Source organism: Scyliorhinus torazame, chromosome 12 (genome assembly GCF_047496885.1).
Source record: "Scyliorhinus torazame isolate Kashiwa2021f chromosome 12, sScyTor2.1, whole genome shotgun sequence".
Taxonomy (NCBI): Eukaryota; Metazoa; Chordata; class Chondrichthyes; order Carcharhiniformes; family Scyliorhinidae; genus Scyliorhinus; species Scyliorhinus torazame.
The window spans coordinates 79,920,663-79,945,516 of record NC_092718.1 but is presented as its reverse complement, the minus strand read 5'-3'; the positions used below and the strand labels follow the sequence as shown (position 1 = coordinate 79,945,516).

At 51.2% G+C, this 24,854-nt stretch overlaps 1 protein-coding gene across 1 annotated transcript in view; it reads right to left on the bottom strand.

Annotated features, from left to right (window-relative positions):
• Nucleotides 1–21,633, bottom strand: part of LOC140387062 (sialoadhesin-like) — a 185,835-nt gene extending 164,202 nt beyond the window's left edge. The window contains exons 1-3 of the mRNA XM_072470073.1: nucleotides 21,552–21,633; nucleotides 21,077–21,158; nucleotides 332–700 (exon numbers count right to left, since the gene is read on the bottom strand). Coding sequence (XP_072326174.1) covers nucleotides 332–700; nucleotides 21,077–21,116 — 409 coding nt within the window. The 5' untranslated portion in view covers nucleotides 21,117–21,158; nucleotides 21,552–21,633. The remainder of the gene's footprint in view (nucleotides 1–331; nucleotides 701–21,076; nucleotides 21,159–21,551) is intronic.
• Nucleotides 21,634–24,854: the final 3,221 nt, after the last annotated feature.

Below are 24,854 nucleotides of genomic sequence, written 5' to 3'. Positions count from 1 at the left end.
AGCCGCTCACAGTTCAGGTTGAACTGGCTCGTTACTTTCACAGAAATCTGACAAGCTGAAATTAAATCTGGACTAGAGCAGAACAGGGACTATTTGAAACAATGTCTGAAGCAGCGGAAGTGCGGAGGATTCCGCAACTTCCGGCCGGCCCGACGTCAGAGTGGTTCACGCTTCTCTTGGCGCCGGTACGGGCCGCCCCGCCAATTCCGGGAGACTCCGGGAGACGAGTTCTAATAAGCTGTGTTTTGTGTTAATGTGTAAACGCCAGTTTGTGTTATTTCCCAATGAGTATTCATTGTGAATTGTTGAGTAATTATAACACAGCACTTACCAGAAACATTAAGCCGTGTTGCAGGATAATAGTTATGGCTGGGACCACTGTCAAATTCTATCCTGAAAAAATAAGGTCCCGCATCTTCCCGTGTGATGTTGTTTATAATCAGGGAACAGTCTCCGTCTTTCAGGTCTCCAGACAGCCGGGTCCGATGGCGGAATCTTGGTGACTCGTAATTGTGATCCTTGGAGTGAAAGGCTAGCGGAGCCCAGGGAATCACTTCCTCAGTATTAAACCAGACTGCACCTCGGGGTCGGTTTGCCAAATATGATGGATAACTGTAATGACATGGAATCTTCACACACGAACCTTCCTGTGCTGTCACGTTTCGTGGAGTGTCGCCTTTCCACTCTTGTGACAGTCCAACTGGGGAGGTAAACATCAATGTTTAACACTGGATTGTTTGTAGATCCACTAGACTCGATATCCACCCCCTCTGTCTCTGGTGCCCAGAGGCTGCAGTGTGGACCATCTACAGGGCACACAAGGAACTGCCCAAGGTTTCACAGTGGATGGAAGGAAACCCTGGACACAGGAGTGGACAAGTACATTCGACATTGGCTCATGGCCCTCAGTACTCTGTTTAGTGAAGACTGTCTCCCACCCAACACAGTGTCTACAAGTCACACCAATTGGTGCTGATTTACAAGGCGGGTAATGGATTTGGAGCCATTGATACTCCCACCATCATGAGTCACTTATTAGCCTCATCTTCCTGTTCGCTATTCAACAAAGTTAATTGGCTCGTCTGAATCAATCTAATTGGTGCTCGTTTTCTCTTCATTGTCTAAGGAATCACCAATCACGAGGCCTCTAGTTTTGCTCTTCTCCATGTGAGGACGACAGAGGTAGTTTCAAGGGATCTATATAATATTGTTAAATATTAGAAATATGGTCTAATTTTAAGTGGGTTTAATTTAGTGTGTCTGTGTAAGGAGGAGCAAACCAATAGTTATATTCATGTTAGACAAAGGTGTTTGCATCTGGAGGTTTTTGGTTTTAATTCAAGCTGTGCTTCTGTCGTGCAATATGCGGCACGGTAGCACAGTGGTTAGCACTGCTGCTTCACAGCGCCAGGGTCCAGGTTCTATTCCCGCTTGGGTCACCATCAGTGCGGAGTCTGCACGTTCTCCCCATGTCTGCATGGGTTTCCTCCGGAAAACACCTTTCGGGAATCCATTACCCGCCTTATAAATCAGCACCAATTGGTGTGATTTATAGACACTGTGTTGGGTGGAAGACAGTCTTCACTAAACAGAGTACTGAGGGCCATGCTCCGGTTTCCTCCCACAAGTCCCGAAAGATGTGCTGTTAGGTGAATTGGACATTCTAAATTCTCCCTCTGTGTGCCCGAACACGGGCCAGAATGTGGCAATTAGGGGCTTTTCACAGTAACTTCTTGCAGCGTTAATGTGAGCCTACTTGTGACAATAATAAAGATTATTATTATTATTAGAGAGGGTTAAGTCATGAAAAGTAAACACGCTGGGGGAAAGCACAATTTTGTTGCTTCGTAACCAGAGGCACCCTAAAGTTGGAAGGATACTTGAATGGAGTTTTAACTGAATTCATTAACAATTTGTTTTACAAGGCTAGAGATAGAAAATTGCTCTCTGTTTTTCTGGAAGAGTACCATGGAGTAATGGTTAAGAAAACAAGTTGAGGAAACTTGCAGAAACAACTAGTTAAGGAACTAGAGAAATGAAGAGAAGTTTCCAAGACCTCAGAAGTTAAACAAATAGAGGAACTGCCATTGGGAACGGGATATTGTTTATGCAATTCAAAGTCAGACCTGGGAAAAGAAGAGTTGAAGAAGTGGACTACAGACAGGCCACATATCTAAAGCAATTGTAAGTTTGGCATCCTGATTTTCAGTGTTTAAAGCAATAGTATTCTGTAGGGGATTGAGTAACTGAGTTTGTGTAAAAGCATTGAAGACAAAGGAAACCTGAAAGAAGAGGTGGAAAACCTGGTGCTGGATTCCTTGTTAAAAAGTCGAGCAGAAGCATTGTTTGCAAGAAGACTGAAACATGTTTGGGAGTGGACTTTGGAAATTCTCATGTGACAATCATCTGGGGGATTGGGAGAGAAATCCACGGAAGATCGTTTGAGTAGCATTTGGTTCAAAGTGGTGTTTTATATTTGACAACTGAACATATTTGTGAAGCTAAGGGGTAGTAAAGAAATAGTGTATCGTAACCAAACTTTTCATGTTCAATAAATGTTTTTTTCTTGTTGTTAAAACTAATTTGCGGCCCAGTGACTCCGTTGCTCACTGTTTTCTAGAAAAGAGTAAAAGTTATGGGGCTGGATTGTCCATTCCTGAGACTAGGTGTTGACGCCGGAGCAACATTCTTGGAGTTCCACGACAGGCTCCGCACCTGAACCGATTCAACGAGTGGTGAGGAGCGAGCACCGGCACCTCGTGGCACGCAATCGATTCCAATGAGAAACGGTGCTGATTCGCCAGTTTTGTGATTGCAAGAAGGCTGACAAGCTGCAGCCGCATATACACACTGCACTCTGTGCACACACCATCCCAGCCAACAAGAAGGCAGCGAGGAGAGAAGCCCGAGATTTACCGATGCAGAACTCAAGACCTTGCTGGACCCGGTAGAGGAGAGGCAGGCTACCCTGCACCCCGGCCCGGGAAGGAGGCGGCCAGCCACCACGGCTCGCCTTGCCTGGGCGCAGATGGCAGAGGTGGGCAGCGCCACCAGCAACGTCGTTTGGACCTGCCTGCAGTTCAGGAAAAAACTGTACGACCTCCTCAGGGTGGCCAGGGTGAGTAGGCAGCACTGTGCCCCTGGCACCAACCCTCATCCCACACACCCGTGACCCCACCCCCTCTCCACCCCACCAGGAGAAAGGCCACTGAGGTAACCAGCTCCACACTCCCTGGGTTGTATGCGTCAGACTGTCTAACACTCTCTTTTTCTGTTTCCTCCCACCATCCCCAGGAAAAGGCTACCCATAACGGCCAAGAAGGACGGGAAGTCGCCTGGGTGGAGGTCGACCGCGGGCAATGAAGTGAGGCCCCGCTGAGTTGTGGCTTCTCGTGACACGTCTGTCCCCCAACCCCCCCACCAACAATACCCCCACACCATCGTCGCCCCCACAACACCCCACCTCCCCTCCACCCACGGTCTAATCGTGCATCTTGTCTTGTGTGTTGCAGGATCTGCTCGTGATGGGGCGGGTCCATCTGGTGTCCCCTGCCCCCAGCCAGTACCACAGCCTGAGCCCCCCCACCGTATGCCGACCAGCGACGAGGACAACACCGACATGGATGGGAGCCCTCGACCTGAAACCCAAGACACCCCGGAGCTCGAGTCCGGGGATGACACTGATTTCCCGTCACAGCTGTCTCCAACACCCTCCGCCATCCTAGAGACACTCACCTCGGTTGGGCACTTCAGTGAAGAGACTCCTGGGATACCCCCTGATACACACCACACAGCTAATCCGGTACAGCAGGTGAAGGTAGGAACACCTGAGGGGTAGATGGTCGGAGGGCAGGCCAACGCAAGGGACTAGCTGCCGTCCTGAGGGGTCGGGCCTCTGCGATGGAGAGACCCATCGATTGTGGAGAAGCAGTCACAGAGCCAGGGACTACATGAGGAGTTGTCAGCGAGTATCCAGCAGGTGCAGTTGGAGAAGTCCAACCGCATGCAGGAGCAGGAGGTGGTGCCCACCATGTGTGCCACCCAGGCCAACAGCGCACGGTTGGCGTCCTCAGTGGAGGCTTGGGGGGGGCCAGCTCTGGATCAGCGTGCCCAAGGCCTTGGGCATTCTGTGCAGGCGCTGGCCAAGGCATAGGCCAGGGCTGGGAACGTTGGCAGCATTGCCCAGGCGCTGGCTGACGTGGCGCTGACACGGAGGGAGGTGGCCCAGTTCCAAATGGAGATGACGCAGTCACTGGCTGATGTGTCACACACCCAAAAGTGGTGGTACAGTCGCAACGTGATGTGGCACAGTCCCAGACAGGTATTGTCCACTCCCTTTGCTCCATGGCTGTCCGTACAGACCCTGGTTGAGGCCAGAGCGAGCCAGCAGAACTGGCAGGGCAAGGTGGCGGGGATGCCTCAGGGGATAGCTCCGCCCTCATTCCCATTCCATGGAGTAGCCCGGGGGCCATTGGACCCCGAGGTGATGGAGCTCTTGCCGGTGACTCCCACAGGGGAGATGCTGAAAGACCCCCGCACCTCAGGCTCCTACCGCTGCCCCCCATCCTTGGTGCATCTCGTGGGCAGCAGGCGTTATAGACCGGCACCACACCACCCGGGACACCCGAGCAGCAGCTGGACCCATCCAGGACTGGTCGCCCCAGAAGGCGGCCACTAATGGGGACCCAGGTCGCAGGGTGGTAATCAATGCAGGCCGCCTCCACTCCTGATGTACTGCCCGGGGATTCACCTAGATGTAGTGTTAGGGCCAGTAAGGCCAGAAATTAGACACCAATTAAGTTGGCACAAGTGCAGGGCACAGTATATTGATATGGGCTAGGGCATGTATATGTATATATTTGTTCACATTAAATACCTGCACACACTGTTACAACCTGCCTCGGTGCTCTGTCAGATGGGTGTAAGGTGTGGGCTGGTCTGGACAGGCCAGAGAGGAGGCGTGGGAGGGGGGTGGGAAGGTGGGAGGAATGAGTGGACATTGTGGGTGGGCTGGGCTCCCACCCTCCCCCATGTCCGTCCCCACCATTATCACCCCAGAGATTTGATGGGACCGTGCGATGGAATGGCCAGGTCACATGCAGGGATCAACCGTTGGAACATTGTCAAACGTTGCGGAGTACCACGGCTGATCGCAGAGCGGGTTGTCAACATTTTCCATCCCAGGACCAAACCGCTGTTACTGCCAACCCAGGCCTCACACCCCTGCAGTATGGCAGGTATGTATCACAGAGGGTGTTGCAGGTGGGGGTGTGGCCGGGGTGGGGGGGGGGATATGATGTTCAAGCCCCTGGCGCATCCCCTCCCTCCCCTAGTTGGTGAACATGGAGGTGATAAGAGTGTCCCATCATCTGCCTCCCGTACCTGCCTGTGCCCCATGTCCTGACCATCCTCGCCCTCCCCCTGTAACCTTATCGTCAGACGAGGACTGGCGTTCATCGTCCTTCTCCAGCCCGCTGCCCCTCTGCTGCGCGATGTGCAGGACGCAGCAGGCAGCCATGATGCAGAGACCCTCTCAGCGTCATACTGGAGGTCCCCTCCAGTGTGATCCAGGCACCTGAACCGCATATTCAAGATGCCGAAGCACCGCTCGATCACTCTCCTGGTCGCTGCAGGGGTGTCGTTGTAGCGGTTCTCAGCATTGGACTCTGGCCTGGGGGTAGGCATCATCAGCCGCGACCGCAGTGGATAGCCCAGGGGCCAGCCCCTGCCAGCCGGTGGAGCCTCTTGAAGAGGCCGGGGATCATCAAGTGTGCTAGGAGGAAGGCGCCATGCACACTGCCTGGGTATCGGGCACAGCCATGCATGATGCGGTGCTGATGGTCACAGGTTCAATGAGTGGCGCCCTTTTCAGTTTGTGTAGAGTGCCCTGTCATCAGCAGGTGCTCGGAAGGTAACATGCATTCCTTCGATCACCACCTGGACCCAGGGCATCGCAGTGATGGCAGCGAACCTCGCTGCCTGGGCATCCTGCTGGGCTCGCTGCACATTGAAATGGATGTATTAATCCGCCTGGGCGTATAGGGTCTCCATGATGGGGCGGATGCAGCCGTGTACTGAGGTCTGTGACCCTATCGGCCTCATGCGGCGCCTTCTTTGCACCTCCACCTCCTCGGCCTGTTGGGCGGCCGGCTCTTCATCCTAAGCATCAGCCTCCTGTTCCGCTGCTGCACGCTCCGCTGCTGCACGCTCCGCTGCTGCACGCTCCGCTGCTGCACGCTCCGCAGTGGCACGCTCCGCTGCTGCACGCTCCGCTGCTGCACGCTGCTGCACGCTCCGCTGCTGCACGCTCCGCTGCTGCACGCTCCGCAGTGGCACGCTCCGCTGCTGCACGCTCCGCTGCTGCACGCTCCGCTGCTGCACGCTCCGCTGCTGCACGCTCCGCTGCTGCATGCTCCGCTGCTGCACGCTCCGCTGCTGCACGCTGCTGCACGCTCCGCTGCTGCACGCTCCGCTGCTGCACGCTCCGCTGCTGCACGCTCCGCTGCTGCATGCTCCGCTGCTGCACGCTGCTGCACGCTCCGCTGCTGCACGCTCCGCTGCTGCACGCTCCGCTGCTGCACGCTCCGCAGTGGCACGCTCCGCTGCTGCACGCTCCGCTGCTGCACGCTCCGCTGCTGCACGCTGCTGCACGCTCCGCTGCTGCACGCTCCGCTGCTGCACGCTCCGCTGCTGCACGCTCCGCAGTGGCACGCTCCGCTGCTGCACGCTCCGCTGCTGCACGCTCCGCTGCTGCACGCTGCTGCACGCTCCGCTGCTGCACGCTCCGCTGCTGCACGCTCCGCTGCTGCACGCTGCTGCACGCTCCGCTGCTGCACGCTCCGCTGCTGCACGCTCTGCTGCTGCATGCTGCTGCACGCTCCGCTGCTGCACGCTCCGCTGCTGCACGCTGCTGCACGCTCCGCTGCTGCACGCTCCGCTGCTGCACGCTCCGCTGCTGCACGCTCCGCTGCTGCACGCTCCGCTGCTGCACGCTGCTGCACGCTCCGCTGCTGCACGCTCCGCTGCGGCACGCTCCGCTGCTGCACGCTGCTGCACGCTCCGCTGCTGCATGCTCCGCTGCTGCACGCTGCTGCACGCTCCGCTGCTGCACGCTCCGCTGCTGCACGCTCCGCTGCTGCACGCTCCGCTGCTGCACGCTCCGCTGCTGCACGCTGCTGCACGCTCCGCTGCTGCACGCTGCTGCACGCTCCGCTGCTGCACGCTGCTGCACGCTCCGCTGCTGCACGCTCCGCTGCTGCACGCTGCTGCACGCTCCGCTGCTGCACGCTGCTGCACGCTCCGCTGCTGCACGCTCCGCTGCTGCAGCTTCCTCCTCCTTGAGCAGCTCCAGCTCGTACAGCCACAGGCATCCCCCAGGGCTGTGGCGATTAGGAGGAAGGCTGTATTCCAAAATCCATTGCCTGCAAAGGGTGAAATGCCGACATGTCAGAATGGTGCGTACCCCCGTGCCCAACCAGGTACACCGGGCTACATGGTGGTCCGAGTTGCCCCTACATGTCCCACACCTCCAGCCCTCCCCCAACCTCCTCTCCGCACTCCGTGCTCCATCGTTGTCCTTGCCAGTGGTAGGTTCTGCAGCACCCTCCCGCCGCCCCCATAGGGGCTGCAATGGGCGTTATCTTTGGGTGGCTGGGTGGGGAGTATGGCAGAGTGTGTGGTGCCAGGTTGGGGGCATCTGGTCTCACACTGCAGAACCAAGGCCAAGGTGAGTAGTCAGTGGGGTGCGCAGCAAGATGGCTTGCTTGCAGGCCACGGCAATGGTGGTCCATGTCTGGGCATCGCCCCAGGTCTGAGGGGGTCACCCCGCCCCCACGGCACCCCCCACCCCACCCCAAACCAGCCCAGCCAGTGTCAGGACCAGCAGCCCACGGTCACGCCTCTCTGTGTCCTACCTCCTCTCTCTCCCTCATCAGCCACAATGCCGGTTGCAAGATTTTTAAAAGCACAGGTGAACCTCGCCTTCGGGAATTTGGCCCATTGAGGGGGAGAATCGCGGAGGCCCCGGAGAATACCGAGTCGGGCCAGCCACTGATATGCCAACGGTGTTTACTGCTCATGCATTCTGGAACGCCTTGACACCTCTGCCAAGGCGATGGAAAATTGCAATTTCGGCTTGGGAACCGATTCTCCGTCCAATCCCGTTTCCCGATTCTAGCGTCGACCAACGGAGAATCCCACCCATGATCTTTTGAGCTGGGGTTCCGTTCTGGAATCTTCCCATTCAGTAGTAACACCAACTGAGATCGTAACACCCACAAGAGGAAACATTCTCTCTGTGTCCACTCGATCAAAACCTTTGAGAATTTTGAAGGCCTCTGATAGGTCACGTTCCCCTCAGCTTTCTTTTCACAAGAATAAAGACCCAGCCGGCCAATCCTTTCCTGATAAAGGACACACAGGACAGAGGAAAACAGCAACAGTCGGATTCTTTCCATCCCCTCCCCCGTGCTCCACCCGTCAATTCAATCCTGCTGATATTGACAGTGCCGATGTGGAGAGGGTGTTTCCTCTTGTGGGAGAATCTGGAACTGGGGGTGGGGGAGGGTCACTGGTTAATGGCAAGGTGGTCGCCCATTTAAGACGAGATGAGGAGAAATTGTTTCTCCCTGGATGTCGTGGCCTCTGGAACTCCCTTCCAGAAAAGGTGGTGGAAACGGAGGCCGGAATTTTCTGGCCGGGTTCGCTGGCGGGATGATCCGGTATCGCCGATAACATGCATGGAATGGGAAACTCCAACATTGCTCCTACCACCGTCCAATAGTGGGCTGCCTCTACTGCCACTCAAGTGGCGAGTGGCGCAGAAAATTCCATCCATAGTCTCTGAATGTTTTTAAGAGTGGGACAGGTTCTTGGTAAGCAAGGCAGGGGCAATAGGTTATCGGGGCGGGGGCAAGGGGAGGCATTGGGCAGGATGGAGATTTTAGAGTACATTCAGAATAGCCATAATGGCGGAGCAGTTCGAGGGGCTGAATGGCCTACTCCTGCTCTGTGATCACATTTTCAAATGATCTACGTCTTAACTCCATCTACCTGCCTCGGTTCCGTAACTGTTACCACAAAGTGATGCGGCCCCGGGTTCAATTCCGGTCTCAGGTGGCTGTCTGTGTGGAGTTTGTCCATTCTCCCCGTGTCTCTGTGGGTTTCCTCCGGGTGCTCCGGTTTCCTCCCACAGTCCAAAAATACGCAGGTTAGGTGGATAGGCCATGATAAAATTGCCCCTTCGTGTCCAAAACATGTGCAGTTTAGGTTGGGTTTCAGGGATAGGGCGGGGGGAGTGGGCGTAGTAATTAGGGCTTCCTTTTGGAGGGTCGATGCAGACTCGATCGGCCGAATGACCTCCTTCTGCTCTGTAGGAATTCTATGGTAATGTTCGCCTCCACATTTCTGGGATTCGCGCCCTCTCCAGTGTCTCTATGTTCTTCTTATAATATGGTGACCGGAACTATGCACTGTTCTCTAAGTTTGGTCTAAACAAAGTTTGGAGCAGGTTTAGCATAATCACTCTCCTTTTCAATTCTATCCCTCTAGAAATAAAGTCCAGCTTTTTTTTTATTACAGCTTTTTTATTCTTTACAAAAAATTTAGAGGACTCAAGTATTTTTTTTCCAATTAAGGGGTAATTTAGCATGGCCGATCCATCTAACCTGCACATCTTTGGGTTGTGGGGGTTGATGCATGATCAATTACACAAAGACGGGAGTTGGATGCAATCGAGGCTTTATTACACTAAGATGTGTGGCCTTCTACAGCAGCTGGCGAAATGGCTGCTGTACGAGGAGCACACATATTTATACTCCGCCTACTGGGTGGAGCCAGCAGGCAGGGAACTACCCCCGTACTAGACAGGGCCTTATCACAAAGCACCTAATATATACATCAGTGGTGACTACCACATTCACCCCCTGTTAAAATTGAGTCCGGCGGGGGTGGTGGAGAACTATATACAAGTAGATGTTTTAAAGTACAGAAAAAAAATTGAGTCCAGCGGGGGTGGAGGAGAGTTATACAGGAGGATGATTTTTTTTTTTTAAGAGTCCCGATCAAGTTACAGGTTCAGTTGGTCCGGAGCCTTGATCTGCCGTTGGGAGTGGGCGTAGTAGTTAGGGCTTCCTTTTGGAGGGTCGATGCAGACTCGATCGGCTGAATGACCTCCTTCTGCTCTGTAGGAATTCTATGGTAATGTTCGCCTCCACATTTTCCGGTGTCGGTCTGGTCTTCGGTGACTCCGGGAGCGTGCCGAAATCCTCTTCATAGATCGGTATCAGAATTTACAGAGCAGAAGGAGGCCATTCAGCCCATCGAGTCTGCACCGGCTCTTGGAAAGAGCACCCTACCCAAGGTCAACACCGCCACCCTATCCCCATAACCCAGTAACCCCACCCAACACTAAGGGCAATTTTGGACACTAAGGGCAATTTATCATGGCCAATCCACCTAACCCGCACATCTTTGGACTGTGGGAGGAAACCGGAGCACCCGGAGGAAACCCACGCACACACGGGGAGGATGTGCAGACTCCGCACAGACAGTGACCCAAGCTGGAATCAAACCCGGGACCCTGGAGCTGTGAAGCAATTGTGCTATCCACAAGGCTACCGTGCTGCCCCATAAATTTTAGAGAACCCAATTCATTTTTCCAATTAAGGGGCAATTTAGCATTGCCAATCCACCTAGCCTGCACATTTTTGGGTTGTGGGGGCGAAACCCACGCAAACACGGGGAGAATGTGCAAACTCCACACGGACAGAGACCCAGAGCTGGGATTGAACCTGGGACCTCAGCACCGTGAGGCAGCAGGGCTAACCCACTGCGCCACCGTGCTGCCCTCTTCATCCTCGGGCGTGGGCAGGGGGAGGACGGATTGTCCTGGGGTGGGGGTTGCGGCTGGGTGCGCCGGGGGAAGGGAGGGTGGTGCCAGGCCTGAGGGGTGTGTGTGTGTGGAACCAGCAGGTGCCAGGTCCCTGAGGGAGACAGTATCTTGGCGGCCGTCGGAATACGCTACGTAGGCATACTGTGGGTTGGCGTGGAGTAGCTGTACCCTCTCAACCCAATAGGTCCACCTTGTGGAGTCGTACATGCTTGCGGAGGACTGCGGGTCCTGGAGCTGCGAGCCAAGTCGGGAGCGACGCCCGGTGGACTTCCTGGGGAAGGCAAAGATACGTTCATGGGGTGTGTCATTAGTCGTAGTGCATAGGAGCGACCAAATGGAGTGCAGTGCGTCGGGGAGGACCTCCTGCCAGCGGGAGGCCGGGGGATGTCTGGACCATAGGGCCAGCTGGACGGCCCTCCAGACCATCCCATTCTCCCTCTTCACCTGCCCATTTCCCCGGGAGTTATAGCTGGTCGTCCTGCTCGAGGCAATACCCTTGTTGAGCAGGAACTGACGCAGCTCATCGCTCATGAATGAGGGCCCCTGTCGCCGTGGACGTAGGCAGGGAAGCCGAAAAGAGCGAAGATGGTGTTGAGGGCTTTGATGACGGTGGCAGACGTCATGTCGGGGCATGGGACGGCAAAGGGAAATCGGGAATATTCATCGACCACACTGAGGAAGTACGTGTTACGGTTGGTGGAGGGGAGGGGCCTTTGAAGTCCACGCTGAGGCGTTCAAAGGGGCAGGAGGCCTTCACCAGGCGCGCACGGTCTGGCTGGTAGAAGTACGTTTTCCCCGCAGACCTGGCAGTCTCTGGTGATTACCCTGACTTACTCGACGGAGTAGGGCAGATTGCGGGCCTTGATGAAGTGGTACAACCGTGTGACTCCCGGGTGACAAAGGTTGTCGTGCAGAGTCCGGAGTCGGTCCACCTGTGCACTGGCACATGTACCTCGGGATAGGGCATCGGTGTGCTCGTTGAGCTTACCGGGGCGATACAAAATCTCGTAGTTGTAGGTGGAGAGCTCGATCCTCCACCTCAAGATTTAATTGTTCTTGATCTTGCCCTGCTGTGTGTTGTTAAATGTGAAGGCTACCGACCATTGGACAGTGAGGAGACTGAATCCTCTCCCAGCCAGGTAATGCCTCCAATGCCGCATAGCTTCAAAGATGGCTTGGGCCTCCTTCTCGACGGAGGAGTGCCGAATTTCGGAGGCATGAAGGGTTCGTGAAAAGAATGCAAGGGGCCTGCCTGCCTGGTTGAGGGTGGCGGCTAGAGCGACGTCTGATGCGTCGCTCTCGACTTGAAATGGTAACGTCTCGTCGACTGCGTGGATCGCGGCCTTGGCGATGTCAGCCTTAATACGGTTGAAGGCCTGGTGAGCCTCGGCTGTTAGGGGGAAAAGAGTGGATTAAATGAGTGGGCGGGCCTTGTCTGCATAATTTGGGACCACTGGGTGTAGGAAGAAAAGAACCCCAGGCAACGTTTAAGGGCCTTGGGGCAGTGGGGGAGGGGGAGCTCCATGTGGTGGGGATCGGGGCCCAGAACTCCTTTCTGGACCACATAGCCGAGGATGGCTCAGCGGTTCGTGCTGGACACGCACTTCTCCTTGTTATAAGTTAGGTTGAGGAGAGTGGCAGTGTGGAGAAATTTGGCAAGCTTGGAGTCATGGTCCTGCTGATCGTGACCGCAGATGGTGACATTGTCTCGGTACGGGAAAGTGGCCCACAGCCCGTACCGGTCAATCATTCGGTCCATTTCCCATTGGAAAACCGAGACCCCATTGGTGACGCCAAAGGGAACCCTAAGAAAGTGGTAATGGTGGCCATCTGCCTCGAAGGCAGTGTATGGACGGTCCGCCTTACGGATGGGGAGCTGGTGGTAGGCGGATTTTAGGTCGACAGTTGAGAAGACCCGGTACTGTGCAATCTGATTGACCATATCAGATATGCGTGGGAGGGGGTACGCATCGAGCTGCGTGTACCTATTGATGGTCTGACTGTAGTCCACAACCATTCTGTGTTTCTCCCCAGTTTTCACAAGCACCACTTGGGCTCTCCAGGGGCTGTTGCTGGCCTCGATGATGCCTTCCCGAAGCAGTCGCTGGACTTCGGACCTGATGAAGGTCCTGTCCTGCGCGCTGTACCGTCTGCTCCTGGTAGCGACGGGTTTGCAATCTGGGGTTTTGCAATAGGGAAGGTGGGTCAAGCTTTAGGGTCGCGAAGCCGCACACAGTGAGCGGTGGTAGGGGCCCGCCGAATTTCAATGTTAGACTCTGGAGGTTGCACTGGAAGTCCAGGTCGAGTAACAAGGCAGCGCAGAGGTTGGGGAGGACGTAGAGCCGGAAGCCGCTGAACTCCACGCCCTGGACAGTGAGAGTGGCAATGCTGTACGCCCGGATTGCCACAGAGTGGGACCCGGAGGCCAGGAAGATTCCCTGGTTGGCGGGGTGTACCGCGAAGGAGCAGTGCCTTACCGTATCGGGATGGATAAAGCTCTCGGTGCTCCCGGAGTCCAGCAGGCAGGAGATCTCATGCCCATCAATTTACACGTTGGTAGAGGCCGTTGTTAGATTGCGTGGGCGGGACTGGTCAATCGTGACCGAGGCGAGACGCGGCTGGTCGTCGATGGTGACAGACGATGGGGTGCCCGGGGGGCATGGGTTCTGGTACGATGGCGGCGCCCACGGGCCGCAAGTGTCATGGGGGAAACAAGATGGCGGCCTGATGATCCTGGGGAGGACAAGATGGCGGCGCCCACGGGCGGCACGTGGTGGGGATCGAACAATATGGCGGCGTCCACTGGCCGCACGTGGGTCCGGGGAGGGGAAGATGGTGGCGCCCGCTGGCCGTACGTGGGGGGGATTTTAGAAAAATAGCGGTGACTGCGCGGGCCTGGCACACCGCAGTGTCCCTTCTTGCAGCAGGCCTTGCAAAGGGCGCTCCGGGCCGGGCAGCATTGCCGGGGGTATTTTGGTTGCCCACAGAAGTAACATTTGGGGCCCCCGGGGTTGGTTGGCTGCTCGCGGCACAGGCGTGGGGTTGGCTGAGTGGGGTCCCCGATGGGGCAGCCGTCTGCGGAGTCCACGATGCGTAGGAGGGGTGGGCCGCGCGGCCAGGGGTGTAGGCCTGGATGTTGCGCGAAGCGACCGTCAGCGAGAGCGCTAGCTTTTTGGTTGCCGCGAGGTCGAGCGTGGCCCCTTCTAAGAGATGCTGGCAAATGTAATCTGACCCTATCCCCATAACAAAAGCGTCTCTCATGAGCAAGTTCGAGTGTTCCGTGGCCTTGACGGCCTGACAGTCACAGTCTCTGACTAGGGGAATTAGAGCACGCCAGAAATCTTCCACTGACTCACCAGGAAGTTGACTACGAGTGGAGAGGATGTGTCTGGAGTAGAGCGTGTTAGTCCGCTGAGCGTAGTTTTCCTTCAGTAACGCCATGGCGTCTTGGTATGTCGGTGCGTCCTCGGTAAGTGGAAAGACATTGGAGCTCAGCCCCATGTAGAGGATCTGAATCTTCTGAGCTTCCGGAATTGGGTCTGGTGCAGACCTGATGTAAGCTTCGAAACAGGCTAGCCAATGTTCAAAGTCCTTTTTGACGTTGCCTGATTGCGGATCCAGTTGCAGGCGATCCGGCTTGATGCGGAGGTCCATCTTCTGAAAACTTCAGTGCAATAAATTGATGCACGATCAATTTCACAAAGACGAGAGTTGGATGCAATCGAGGCTTTATTGCGCGAAGATGTGTGGCCTCCTACAGCAGCTGGCAAAATGGCTGCTGCACGAGGAGCACACATATTTATCACTACACCCGTACCTGTAGTGACCCGGGGCCGGGATCGAACCCGCGTCCTCAGCGCTGTAGGCAGCAGTGCTAATCACTGCGCCACCGTCCCGTCCCATTTTTTTACAGCTTTGCTAACCTGTGCCGCATGAATTAGTCATTGCTATGTTTGTATCAAGAATACCTTGATTCCTCTACCTGACCTTGTTCTCAGCTCCACATTAACCTGGACATGGTGATGTCTGAAAAGAGGAGTCCCAGACAGGAGACAAGGAGAGGCAATAGCAAAAAGGATCCAAAAGATGAGTCTCAGGCAGGGGACAGGCTAAGATCAGAGATGAATCCCACTGTGAAACACATAAACAAAATGCCTCTAGCCTGAGCTGTCCATGTACCGGAGCTGTCACTGTGTTGGGTTCATGACCTTCTCAGATGGTATCTCTGTGTTTTGTTTGAACTGAACTAGGCCCAACACAAAATGCTGATACCAGAAACGTTGTGTTCCCTGTTCTTCTCAAACATCCAGGGACTTCAGGAGGATACCTAAGTATTGCTGAGCAAGGAACACTAATCATCAGGTTGTAGAATTAAACACCACCGAAGGCCATTCGAGCCATCATGTCTGTACTGGCTCTTTGAAAGACCTATCCAATTAATCCCCCCACCCCCTGCTCTTTCCCCCATAGTCCCGCTATTTTTCACCTTCAGAGATTCTGTGAAATTTAAACTTTGCAACAGATCAGAGTCAGTCACAAGATCTAGAAATATTTCACACCGTTACACGCTGACTGCTCTGCCTTCCTTCTCTTTTTCAGTTATCTTTCACCCTTATTGAAGTTCCGAGCATGGTGAGAATGGACAGGAAGTGTGACGCTGAGCAGTCCGTCTATTCGAGGAGCTGCTGTGCTTTTCTCTTGGGAGCTTTTGACTAGAATCAGGAAAAGACAGGAGCAGGCCAGTCGATTTCAGCGGGAGCGGTGCGCAAGTGATTTCTGGGAGGTAAGTTTATCCTTTTTAAAAAAACCACTTCTTTTCTGTTTTATTTTTTTCAACCCGCGGACTTCTGGAAAGACCCCCCCCACCAACCAATAAATTCTGGTGGGGAGGAAACCCGAGACACTACACGTGTAGTGTCTCCCACCCGCCCTCCTCCTCTAACCTAATAATAAGACCCATTGGTGTGAGGTAAGTGCCATATTATATTATTATTATTAGCATTATTATATTATATTATTAGCATTGCGCAGGTCAAGGAGACACAGCCGGAGTGAGAGAGATACAGACAGTGAGAATTTGCTAGTTTGGTGCAGTAAGGTAACCAGGAAAGGTAAGTGGTTAATCTAATTGTGCTGTTTTTCAGTTAAAAGTGCAGGGTAGTGTCTGATTGGCTGAAGCTGCCCCCTCCATAAACTTAAATTAAACTAATTAATTAATTAGTGATGGCTGGTCAGGTGATGTGCTTGAGCTGCTTGATGTGGGAGCTGGCAGATCCCATTGCGAGCTGCAGCGACCACATCTACAGTAAGTGTTGGCTGCTCGAAGAGCTCCGGCTCAGAGTTGATGAGCTGGAGTCTGAGCTTCAAACACTGAGGCACATCCGGGAGGGGGAGACTTACCTGGACACTGTGTTTCAGGAGGCAGTCACATCTGTCAGAGTAAGTAGTTTAAATCCTGCCAGTGGCCAGGGACAGCAGGGTGTGACTGCAAGTCAGGCAGGTAAAGGGAACCAGCAGTCAGGAACTCAGGAGCCTCAGCCCTTGACTCTGTCCAACAGGTATGAGGCATTTGCTCCCTGTGTGGATGGCGAACAGGGTTGCAGGAAGGATGAGTCTGCTGACCAAGGCACCATGGTTCAGCAGGCCATTCAAGGGGAGGGAGTAAATAGGCAAGTTGTAGTTGTAGGGGATTCTATTATCAGGGGGATAGATAGTATCCTTTGTGATCAGGATAAAGAGTCCCGCATGGTATGTTGCCTGCCCGGTGCTAGGGTGTGGGACATCTCTGACCGGCTTGAAAGGATACTGGAGAGGGAGGGGGAGGATCCAGTTGTTGTGGTCCATGTCGGTACCAACAACATAGGCAAGTCTAGGAAAGAGGACCTGTTTAGAGATTATAAAGAGCTAGGATTCAAATTAAAAAACAGGTCATCAAGGGTCATAATCTCCGGATTACTGCCCCGAGCCACGTGCAAATTGGCATAGGGAGGCAAGAATAAGGGAAGTTAACACGTGGCTGAAAGAGTGGTGTGGGAATGAGGGGTTCCTTTTCATGGGACACTGGCATCAGTTTTGGGACAGGAGGGGACCGATACCGTTGGGATGGTCTCCACCTGAACGGAGCTGGGACCAGTGTTCTGGCGAAAAGAGTAAATAGGGTGGTCAATAGGACTTTAAACTAAAGATTGGGGGGGGAAGGGAAAGTCAGGGAACCAAGAGGTGAAGTAATCAGTGGGAAGCGTAGCTGCTTAGGAATACAAAAAAGCACGAAAAGACAGAACTCAGGAGAGGTTACAATAGTCCCCATCCCACAAAATATGACACAGTGTATGGAAAGGTTCAGTAAACCAAGGTCCACCACACTAACAAAACAAAAATGGACGGTCAATAGAGAATGAAAGGTGCGATATTTAAATTCGCGCAGTGTACGGAACAAGGTCGATGAGCTTGTGGCCCAGATTGTGACTGGCAGGTATGATGTGGTAGGCATCACAGAGACATGGTTGCAGGGGGTTCAGGACTGGCATTTAAACATCCAGGGATTCACAACCTATCGAAAAGACAGAGAGGTGGGCAGAGGGGGCGGGGTTGCCTTGTTAATTAGGAATGAAATTAAATCAATAGCACTAAACGACATGGGGTCGGATGATGTGGAGTCTGTGTGGGTAGAGTTGAGGAACCACAAAGGCAAAAAAACCATAATGGGAGTTATGTACAGGCCTCCTAACAGTGGTCAGGACCAGGGGCACAAGATGCACCACGAAATAGAAAGTGCATGTCAGAAAGGCAAGGTCACAGTGATCATGGGGGACTTTAATATGCAGGTGGACTGGGTAAATAATACTGCCAGTGGACCCAAGGAAAGAGAATTCATTGAATGTTTACAGGAGGGCTTTTTGGAACAGCTTGTGATGGAGCCCACGAGGGAACAGGCCATTCTGGACTTAGTGTTATGTAATGAGCCAGACTTGATTAAAGATCTTAAAGTAAGGGAGCACTTAGGAGGCAGTGATCATAATATGGTCGAGTTCAATCTCCAATTTGAAAGAAAGAAGGTAGAATCAGATGTAAAGGTGTTACAGTTAAATAAAGGTAACTACAGGGGCATGAGGGAGGAACTGACGAAAATCGACTGGGAGCAGACCCTAGTGGGAAAGACAGTAGAACAGCAATGGCAGGAGTTTCTGGGAGTAATTGAGGACACAGTACAGAGGTTCATCCCAAAGAAAAGAAAGGTTATCAGAGGGGGGATTAGGCAGCCATGGCTGACAAAGGAAGTTAGGAAATGCATCAAAGCAAAAGAGAAAGCCTATAATGTGGCAAAGAGTAGTGGGAAGTCAGAAGATTGGGAAGGCTACAAAAACAAACAGAGGATAACAAAGAGAGAAATAAGGAAAGAGAGGATCAAATATGAAGGTAGGCTAGCCAGTAACATTAGGAATGATAGTAAAAGTTTATTTAAATACATTAAAAACAAACGGGAGACAAAAGTTGACATTGGGCCGCTCCAAAATGACGCTGGTAATTTTGTGATGGGAGACAAGGAAATAGCCGAGGAACTAAATAAGTACTTTGTGTCAGTCTTCACAGTAGAAGACATGAGTAATATCCCAACAATTCCGGAGAGTCAGGGGACAGAGTTGAATATGGTAGCCATCACAAAGGAGAAAGTGCTAGAGAAACTAAGAGGTCTAAAAATTGACAAATCTCCGGGCCCAGATGGGCTACATCCTAGAGTTCTAAAGGAAATAGCTGAAGAAATAGTGGAGGCGTTGTTGATGATGTTTCAACAGTCACTGGAGTCAGGGTAAGTACCAGAGGATTGGAAAATCGCTGTTGTAACCCCCCTGTTCAAGAAGGGAACAAGGAAAAAGGTGGAAAATTATAGGCCAATTAGCCTAACCTCGGTTGTTGGCAAGATTCTAGAATCCATTGTTAAGGCTGAGATTTCTAAATTCTTGGAAGTGCAGGGTCGGATTAGGACAAGTCAGCATGGATTTAGTAAGGGGAGGTCGTGCCTGACAAACCTGTTAGAGTTCTTTGAAGAGATAACAAATAGGTTAGACCAAGGAGAGCCAATGGATGTTATCTATCTTGACTTCCGAAAGGCCTGTGATAAGGTGCCTCACGGGAGACTGCTGAGTAAAATAAGGGCCCATGGTATTCGAGGCAAGGTACTAACATGGATTGACGATTGGCTGTCAGGCAGAAGGCAGAGAGTTGGGATAAAAGGTTCTTTTTCGGAATGGCAACCGGTGACGAGTGGTGTCCCGCAGGATTCAGTGTTGGGGCCACAGCTGTTCTCTTTATATCTTAACGATCTAGATGACGGGACTGAGGGCATTCTGGCTAAGTTTGCCGATGATACGTAGATAGGTGGAGGGGCAGGGAGTATGGAGGAGGTGGGGAGGCTTCAGAAAGATTTAGACAGTTTAGGAGAGTGGTCCAAGAAATGGCTGATGAAATTCAACGTGGGCAGGTGCGAGGTCTTGCACTTTGGAAAAAAGAATAGAGGCGTGGACTAATTTCTAAACGGTGACAAAATTCATAATGCTGAAGTGCAAAGGGACTTGGGAGTCCTAGTCCAGGATTCTCTAAAGGTAAACTTGCAGGTTGAGTCCGTAATTAAGAAAGCAAATGCAATGTTGTCATTCATCTCAAGAGGCTTGGAATATAAAAGCAGGGATGTACTTCTGAAGCTTTATAAAGCATTAGTTAGGCCCCATTTAGAATACTGTGAGCAATTTTGGGCCCCACACCTCAGGAAGGACATACTGGCACTGGAGCGGGTCCAGCGGAGATTCGCACGGATGATCCCAGGAATGGTAGGCCTAACATACGATGAACGTCTGAGGATCCTGGGATTATATTCATTGGAGTTTAGGAGGTTGAGGGGAGATCTAATAGAAACTTACAAGATAATGAATGGCTTAGATAGGGTGGATGTAGGGAAGTTGTTTCCATTAGCAGGGGAGACTGGGACCCGGGGGCACAGCCTTAGAATAAAAGGGAGTCACTTTAGAACAGAGATGAGGAGAAATTTCTTCAGCCAGAGAGTAGTGGATCTGTGGAATTCATTGCCACAGAGGGCGGTGGAGGCCGGGACGTTGAGTGTCTTTAAGACAGAAGTTGATAAATTCTTGATTTCTCGAGGAATTAAGGGCTGTGGAGAGAGAGCGGGTAAATGGAGTTGAAATCAGCCATGATTGAATGGTGGAGTGGACTCGATGGGCCGAATGGCCTTACTTCCACTCCTATGTCTTATGGTCTTAAGACACACATTTCAGGATATTTCTACTGGAATCCTAGCATCGGGATCGACTTCACCCCCCAGTACATAGGAACAGGATTAGACCTTTTGGCGAATCGAGTCTGCCCGGACATTCAATCATGGCTGATGAGCTTCTCATCCCCATTCTCCTTCCTTCTCTCCGCAATCCCTGATCCCCTGATTAATCAATAACCTATCTATCTCTGTCTTACACACACTCAGTGATTTGGCCTCCACAGCCTTATGCGGCAAAGAGTTCCACAGATTCTCCACCCTCTGGCTGAAGAAATTCCTCCTCATCTCTGTTTTAAAGGATCGTCCCTTCAGTCTGAGGCTGTGCCCTCAGGTTCTAGTTTTTCCTACTCGTGGAAACAGCCTCTCCACGCCCACTCCAATGAGTCAGACCCAGAGTCCTCAACTGCTCCTCAAATGACAAGCTCTCCATTCCAGGGATCATTCTATCCCTGCTACTCTACTCAATTCATCACCTCCTGTCAGTGACTGACCTAATTCCAGCAACACCATCACTTTAAGTTTTTCCTCCAGCCCCCCAAAACTTCTCTGGCCTGAATTGGGATTCTCTGTTCCAACCGGCAGAGCACCCCCGGGCATGGGTTTCCAGGAGGCTTGGGGTGACTTCAATGGGAAATCCCATTGGACAAGCGGCGGGAAAATAGAATCCCGCCGCCAGCAAACAGCGTGCCACCGAGAAACATACGGCTGGGGGTCGGAGGATCCAGCCCTCTATCCCTGTGACATCCTACATTACGTACAACCCTTGGAGATGTCTGCACTCATTCCCTGACAAGCTGGGAGCCAGTGTATATCAGATAGCCCCGAGTCAGAGCTCCGTCAGAATGTTGTTTTACAAAGACCATTAACCATAAATCTGTCCGAGCTGACGGTGGTATTACCTTGGAGAAGTGACAGGAGGAAGTAAGATTTCCCGATCATTGTCCACCCGCAGATATTTCATCAGCTTCTCACTCGCAAGCTCTGAAAGAGAAATGAGTTAATGAGGCCTCACCTCTTGTCTGGCAGTTCTCGAGAGATCAGAACTGCTTTTAGACAATGTCTTCACAGACTAATTGGATTCTGTGTGGGATGATACTCTGTAGAGAGATACAATGCTTTAAGAAAGAAATTAATCAAATATTACTAAAGCACCTTTTACCACCTCAGGACATCCCGAAGTTCATGAATCTTCACTTCACTCATCCCTTGAACGAGAAAGATGTTCTGTACGACAGAGATAAGCTTCACATTCAGAGTTGAATAGTAAGTAGGAATCTTTCACAGGCATCAATCCTTGGATTTTGTCTTATAAATTCACATCGACAAAGAACAATACTGCCCGTGGAAGTCAATTCCAAACTTTACCTTACTTACCTCGGACCTGCTCGACTGCTTGCCTGGGGAGTAATGGCCAACTCGCTGTTCAAGGGCTGAAGGAGCTCTTCCTGTGCTGCTCATCTCTGTGCATTTAATTGGAAAGCGTTGATGTGTGACTGAGTCAAAATGAGGAAGTTGGATGAAAGTGAGAAAACAGCAGTTTGCATTGCCCAATCAGCAAACCCTGTGGCTCGATAAGAATATAACAACATAATAGGGTCAGGGGACGGCCATTCAGCCCCTCGAGTCTGCTATTCTGTAAGATCCTGGCTAATCTGGATTTCTTGGTTAATAAGGGGATCAGGGGTTATGGGGAGAAGGCAGGAGAATGGGGATGAGAAAAATATCAGCCATGATTGAATGGCAGAGCTGACTCGATGGGCCGAATGGTCTAATTCTGCTCCTATGTCTTATGGTATTATGGTCTTATGGCCTTTAGTCCACTTTTCCACCTGTCCCCCCCATGCCTCGCTCAAAAGGTCCACCTCAGCCTTGAATATACTCAGTGAACCACAGCCTCTACTGCTCTCTGAGGGAGATAATTCCACAGACTAACAACCCTCTGGGATAAAAACAAATCTCTATCTCCTAAACAGGAAAACCCTCATTCTGAAACTGTGAAGCCCCTATTTCTAGATTCCCCCATGGAGGAAACATCCTCTCAGCATCCACCCTGCCAAGACACTTCAGAATCTTTGTGTTTCAGTAAGATCACCTCTCATTCTCCTGAACTCCAGTGAGTACAGACACAAACCTTTCCTCATTAGACAATCCCACGGATCAGCCTGATGAACATTCTCTGAAATGCCCCCAATACAAATATATGAATACTTATTGAAAACTGTGCACAGTGCTCCAGGTATGGTCTCCCCACTGCCCTGTACAGTTGGAGCAAGACTTCCTTACTTTATAGTCCATCCCCTTTCCATAAGGGGCAACGTTCCATTTGCCTTCCCGATTCTTTGTTGAACCAGCCTGGTAACATTTTGTGATTCATATACAAGGACACCCAGATCCCTCTGTACTGCAGCATTGTGTAGTCTCTCTGCATTGAAATAATATTTTGCTTTTCCATTCTTCCCACCAAAATGGACAACTTCACACTTTCCCTCATTATATTCCACCTGGCATATATTCAGCTTATTGACTGAAACTATTTATACCGCTCTGCAGCCTTTGTGTCCTCCTCACAACTTTCTTTCCTACCGAGCTGACATCTTTCCCACCTACCTTAATGATACAGTCAGAAACTCTGTCGACAGTACAATCAGTCCCTTCCTCCGAGTCACTCATGTAGTTTGTAAATAGTTGAGGCCAAAGCACTGATCCCTGTGGCACTCGCTTATTTCCAGTTTGACAACCTGAAAATGACCCATTTATCCTGACTCTGATTTGCCAGTCCTCTGTCCATTCTAATATTTCACCCCAAAACCATCAAATTTTACCTTGTATCATTCATGTGGCACCTTATCAAATGTCTTTTGGAAATCCAAACACACAATATCTATTGGTTCCTTCCTGCTTGTTACATGGTCAAGGACCTCTCATAAATTTTTCAAACTTGATATCCTTTTCATAAAACCATTATGACTCTGCCTGAGTGTGTGATGATTTTCTAAATGTCCTGCTCCTGCCTCCTTAATAATGAATTCCAGAATTTTCCAGTGACAGATGTTGGCCTAACTGAGCTAAAGCTTCCTGCTTTTTGTTCCCCTCCATTCTTGAACAGAGGTGTTGCATTGTGGTTTTCTAACCCGCTGGGATTTCCATAATCGAAGGCATTTTGGAAGATTACAGACAATGCTTGCACCATTTCTGCAGTCATTACCTTTAAGGCCCTCGGATTCAAATCATCTAGTCCACGGGACATAACATTTAATCCCATTAGGTTTCCTAGTTTTTTTTCTCTTGTGTTCTATTTTCCACCCTATATTTGTCCCTTGATTTTCTACTGCTATTGGGACGGTTTTCTAGATTTCTACTGTGAAGTCAGATATAAAATACGTGTTCAAAGTCTCTGTCTTTTCCTTATTTCCCATTATTCATTCCCCATTCTCATTCTCTACATGTCCAATTTTTATTTTAGCTACTCTCATACTTTAATATTCAAGTACCACTAAACTTCACAAGAGGATTTGGTTTTTAAATTAGATCCCATCCTTAACATCCTGAGGTAGCCACAGACTGTCTTTCTCAATGGAATATACATGTTTTGCAGCTTTATGAAACCGTTTAAAAGTCTGCCATTGAATATCTACCATCTGACCTGTTAAACTATTGAGCAAATCCATTTTAGCCAACCCTTTCTTCATACGCTTGTGATGCACAATCAATTACTCGTGAGATAAGGAGAGTCATACTAATCGGCTTTAATCAGCTAGAACTGTACCCAGCAGCTTCGATACAGAAAGTGAAGGCTGCTGGGACGGCATGAGTTCTTATACCCCGCCTTTCAGGGCGGAGCTATGTGCGTTAGCCAATGGTAGACTCCCAAGTCTAGCCAATGGGCATCTACCTCTCAGGTACTGCAATACCTGGTATTACCACAGCTTGTAATTGTCTTTAGCTAAGTTCGTGGCATTAGTCTCAGCCCAGAGTTTCGCATCTTCAAACTGAGGGTGAAATACCTGGATGTTATGCTCACTCTTCCTTTGAGGACCCTTGGTTATGAGATATTCAGCAAGCTTGTCTCATTAAACAGTACCAAGTCTAAAATTCCTTTTATCACCTGGCCGGTTCCAGAGGGGATTGTTCTCAGAAACTGACCTGAAAATACTCTATGAACTCATGCTAAAGGCTACCTTTGCCAACATGATTTAGCCAATGTATATGATGATTAAAATCTCCCATGATTAGTAAACTCTTCTCACAACCTCCATCATATATTGATTTATACTCTGTCTTCCAGTGTAACTACTCTCAGGGAGTCTAAACACTACCCCCAGTTGTTATTTCTCATCTCCGCCCAAACTATTGTGTATTTTTACCTCTGAGCCAAGATCATTTCTCTCTACTCTACAGATTTATTTTCTTAACAAACTTACCCCATCTAAAGTCCATTTTTTACTCTCCTTTCAAAATGTCAAATATCCTTTACTGTTCAGTTTCCAACCTTGGCTACCTTGCAAACAACTCTCTATAGTATCAATCTTCTCATAGCCGATTATGTCTCAATGTGCTATCAATCCATTCATTTTATTACAAATATTCTTTATTTAGATTAATTCTTTCATGGGATGTGGGTGTCGCTAACTAGGCCAGCATTTATTGCCCTTCCCGAATTGCCTTTTCAGAAGGTGG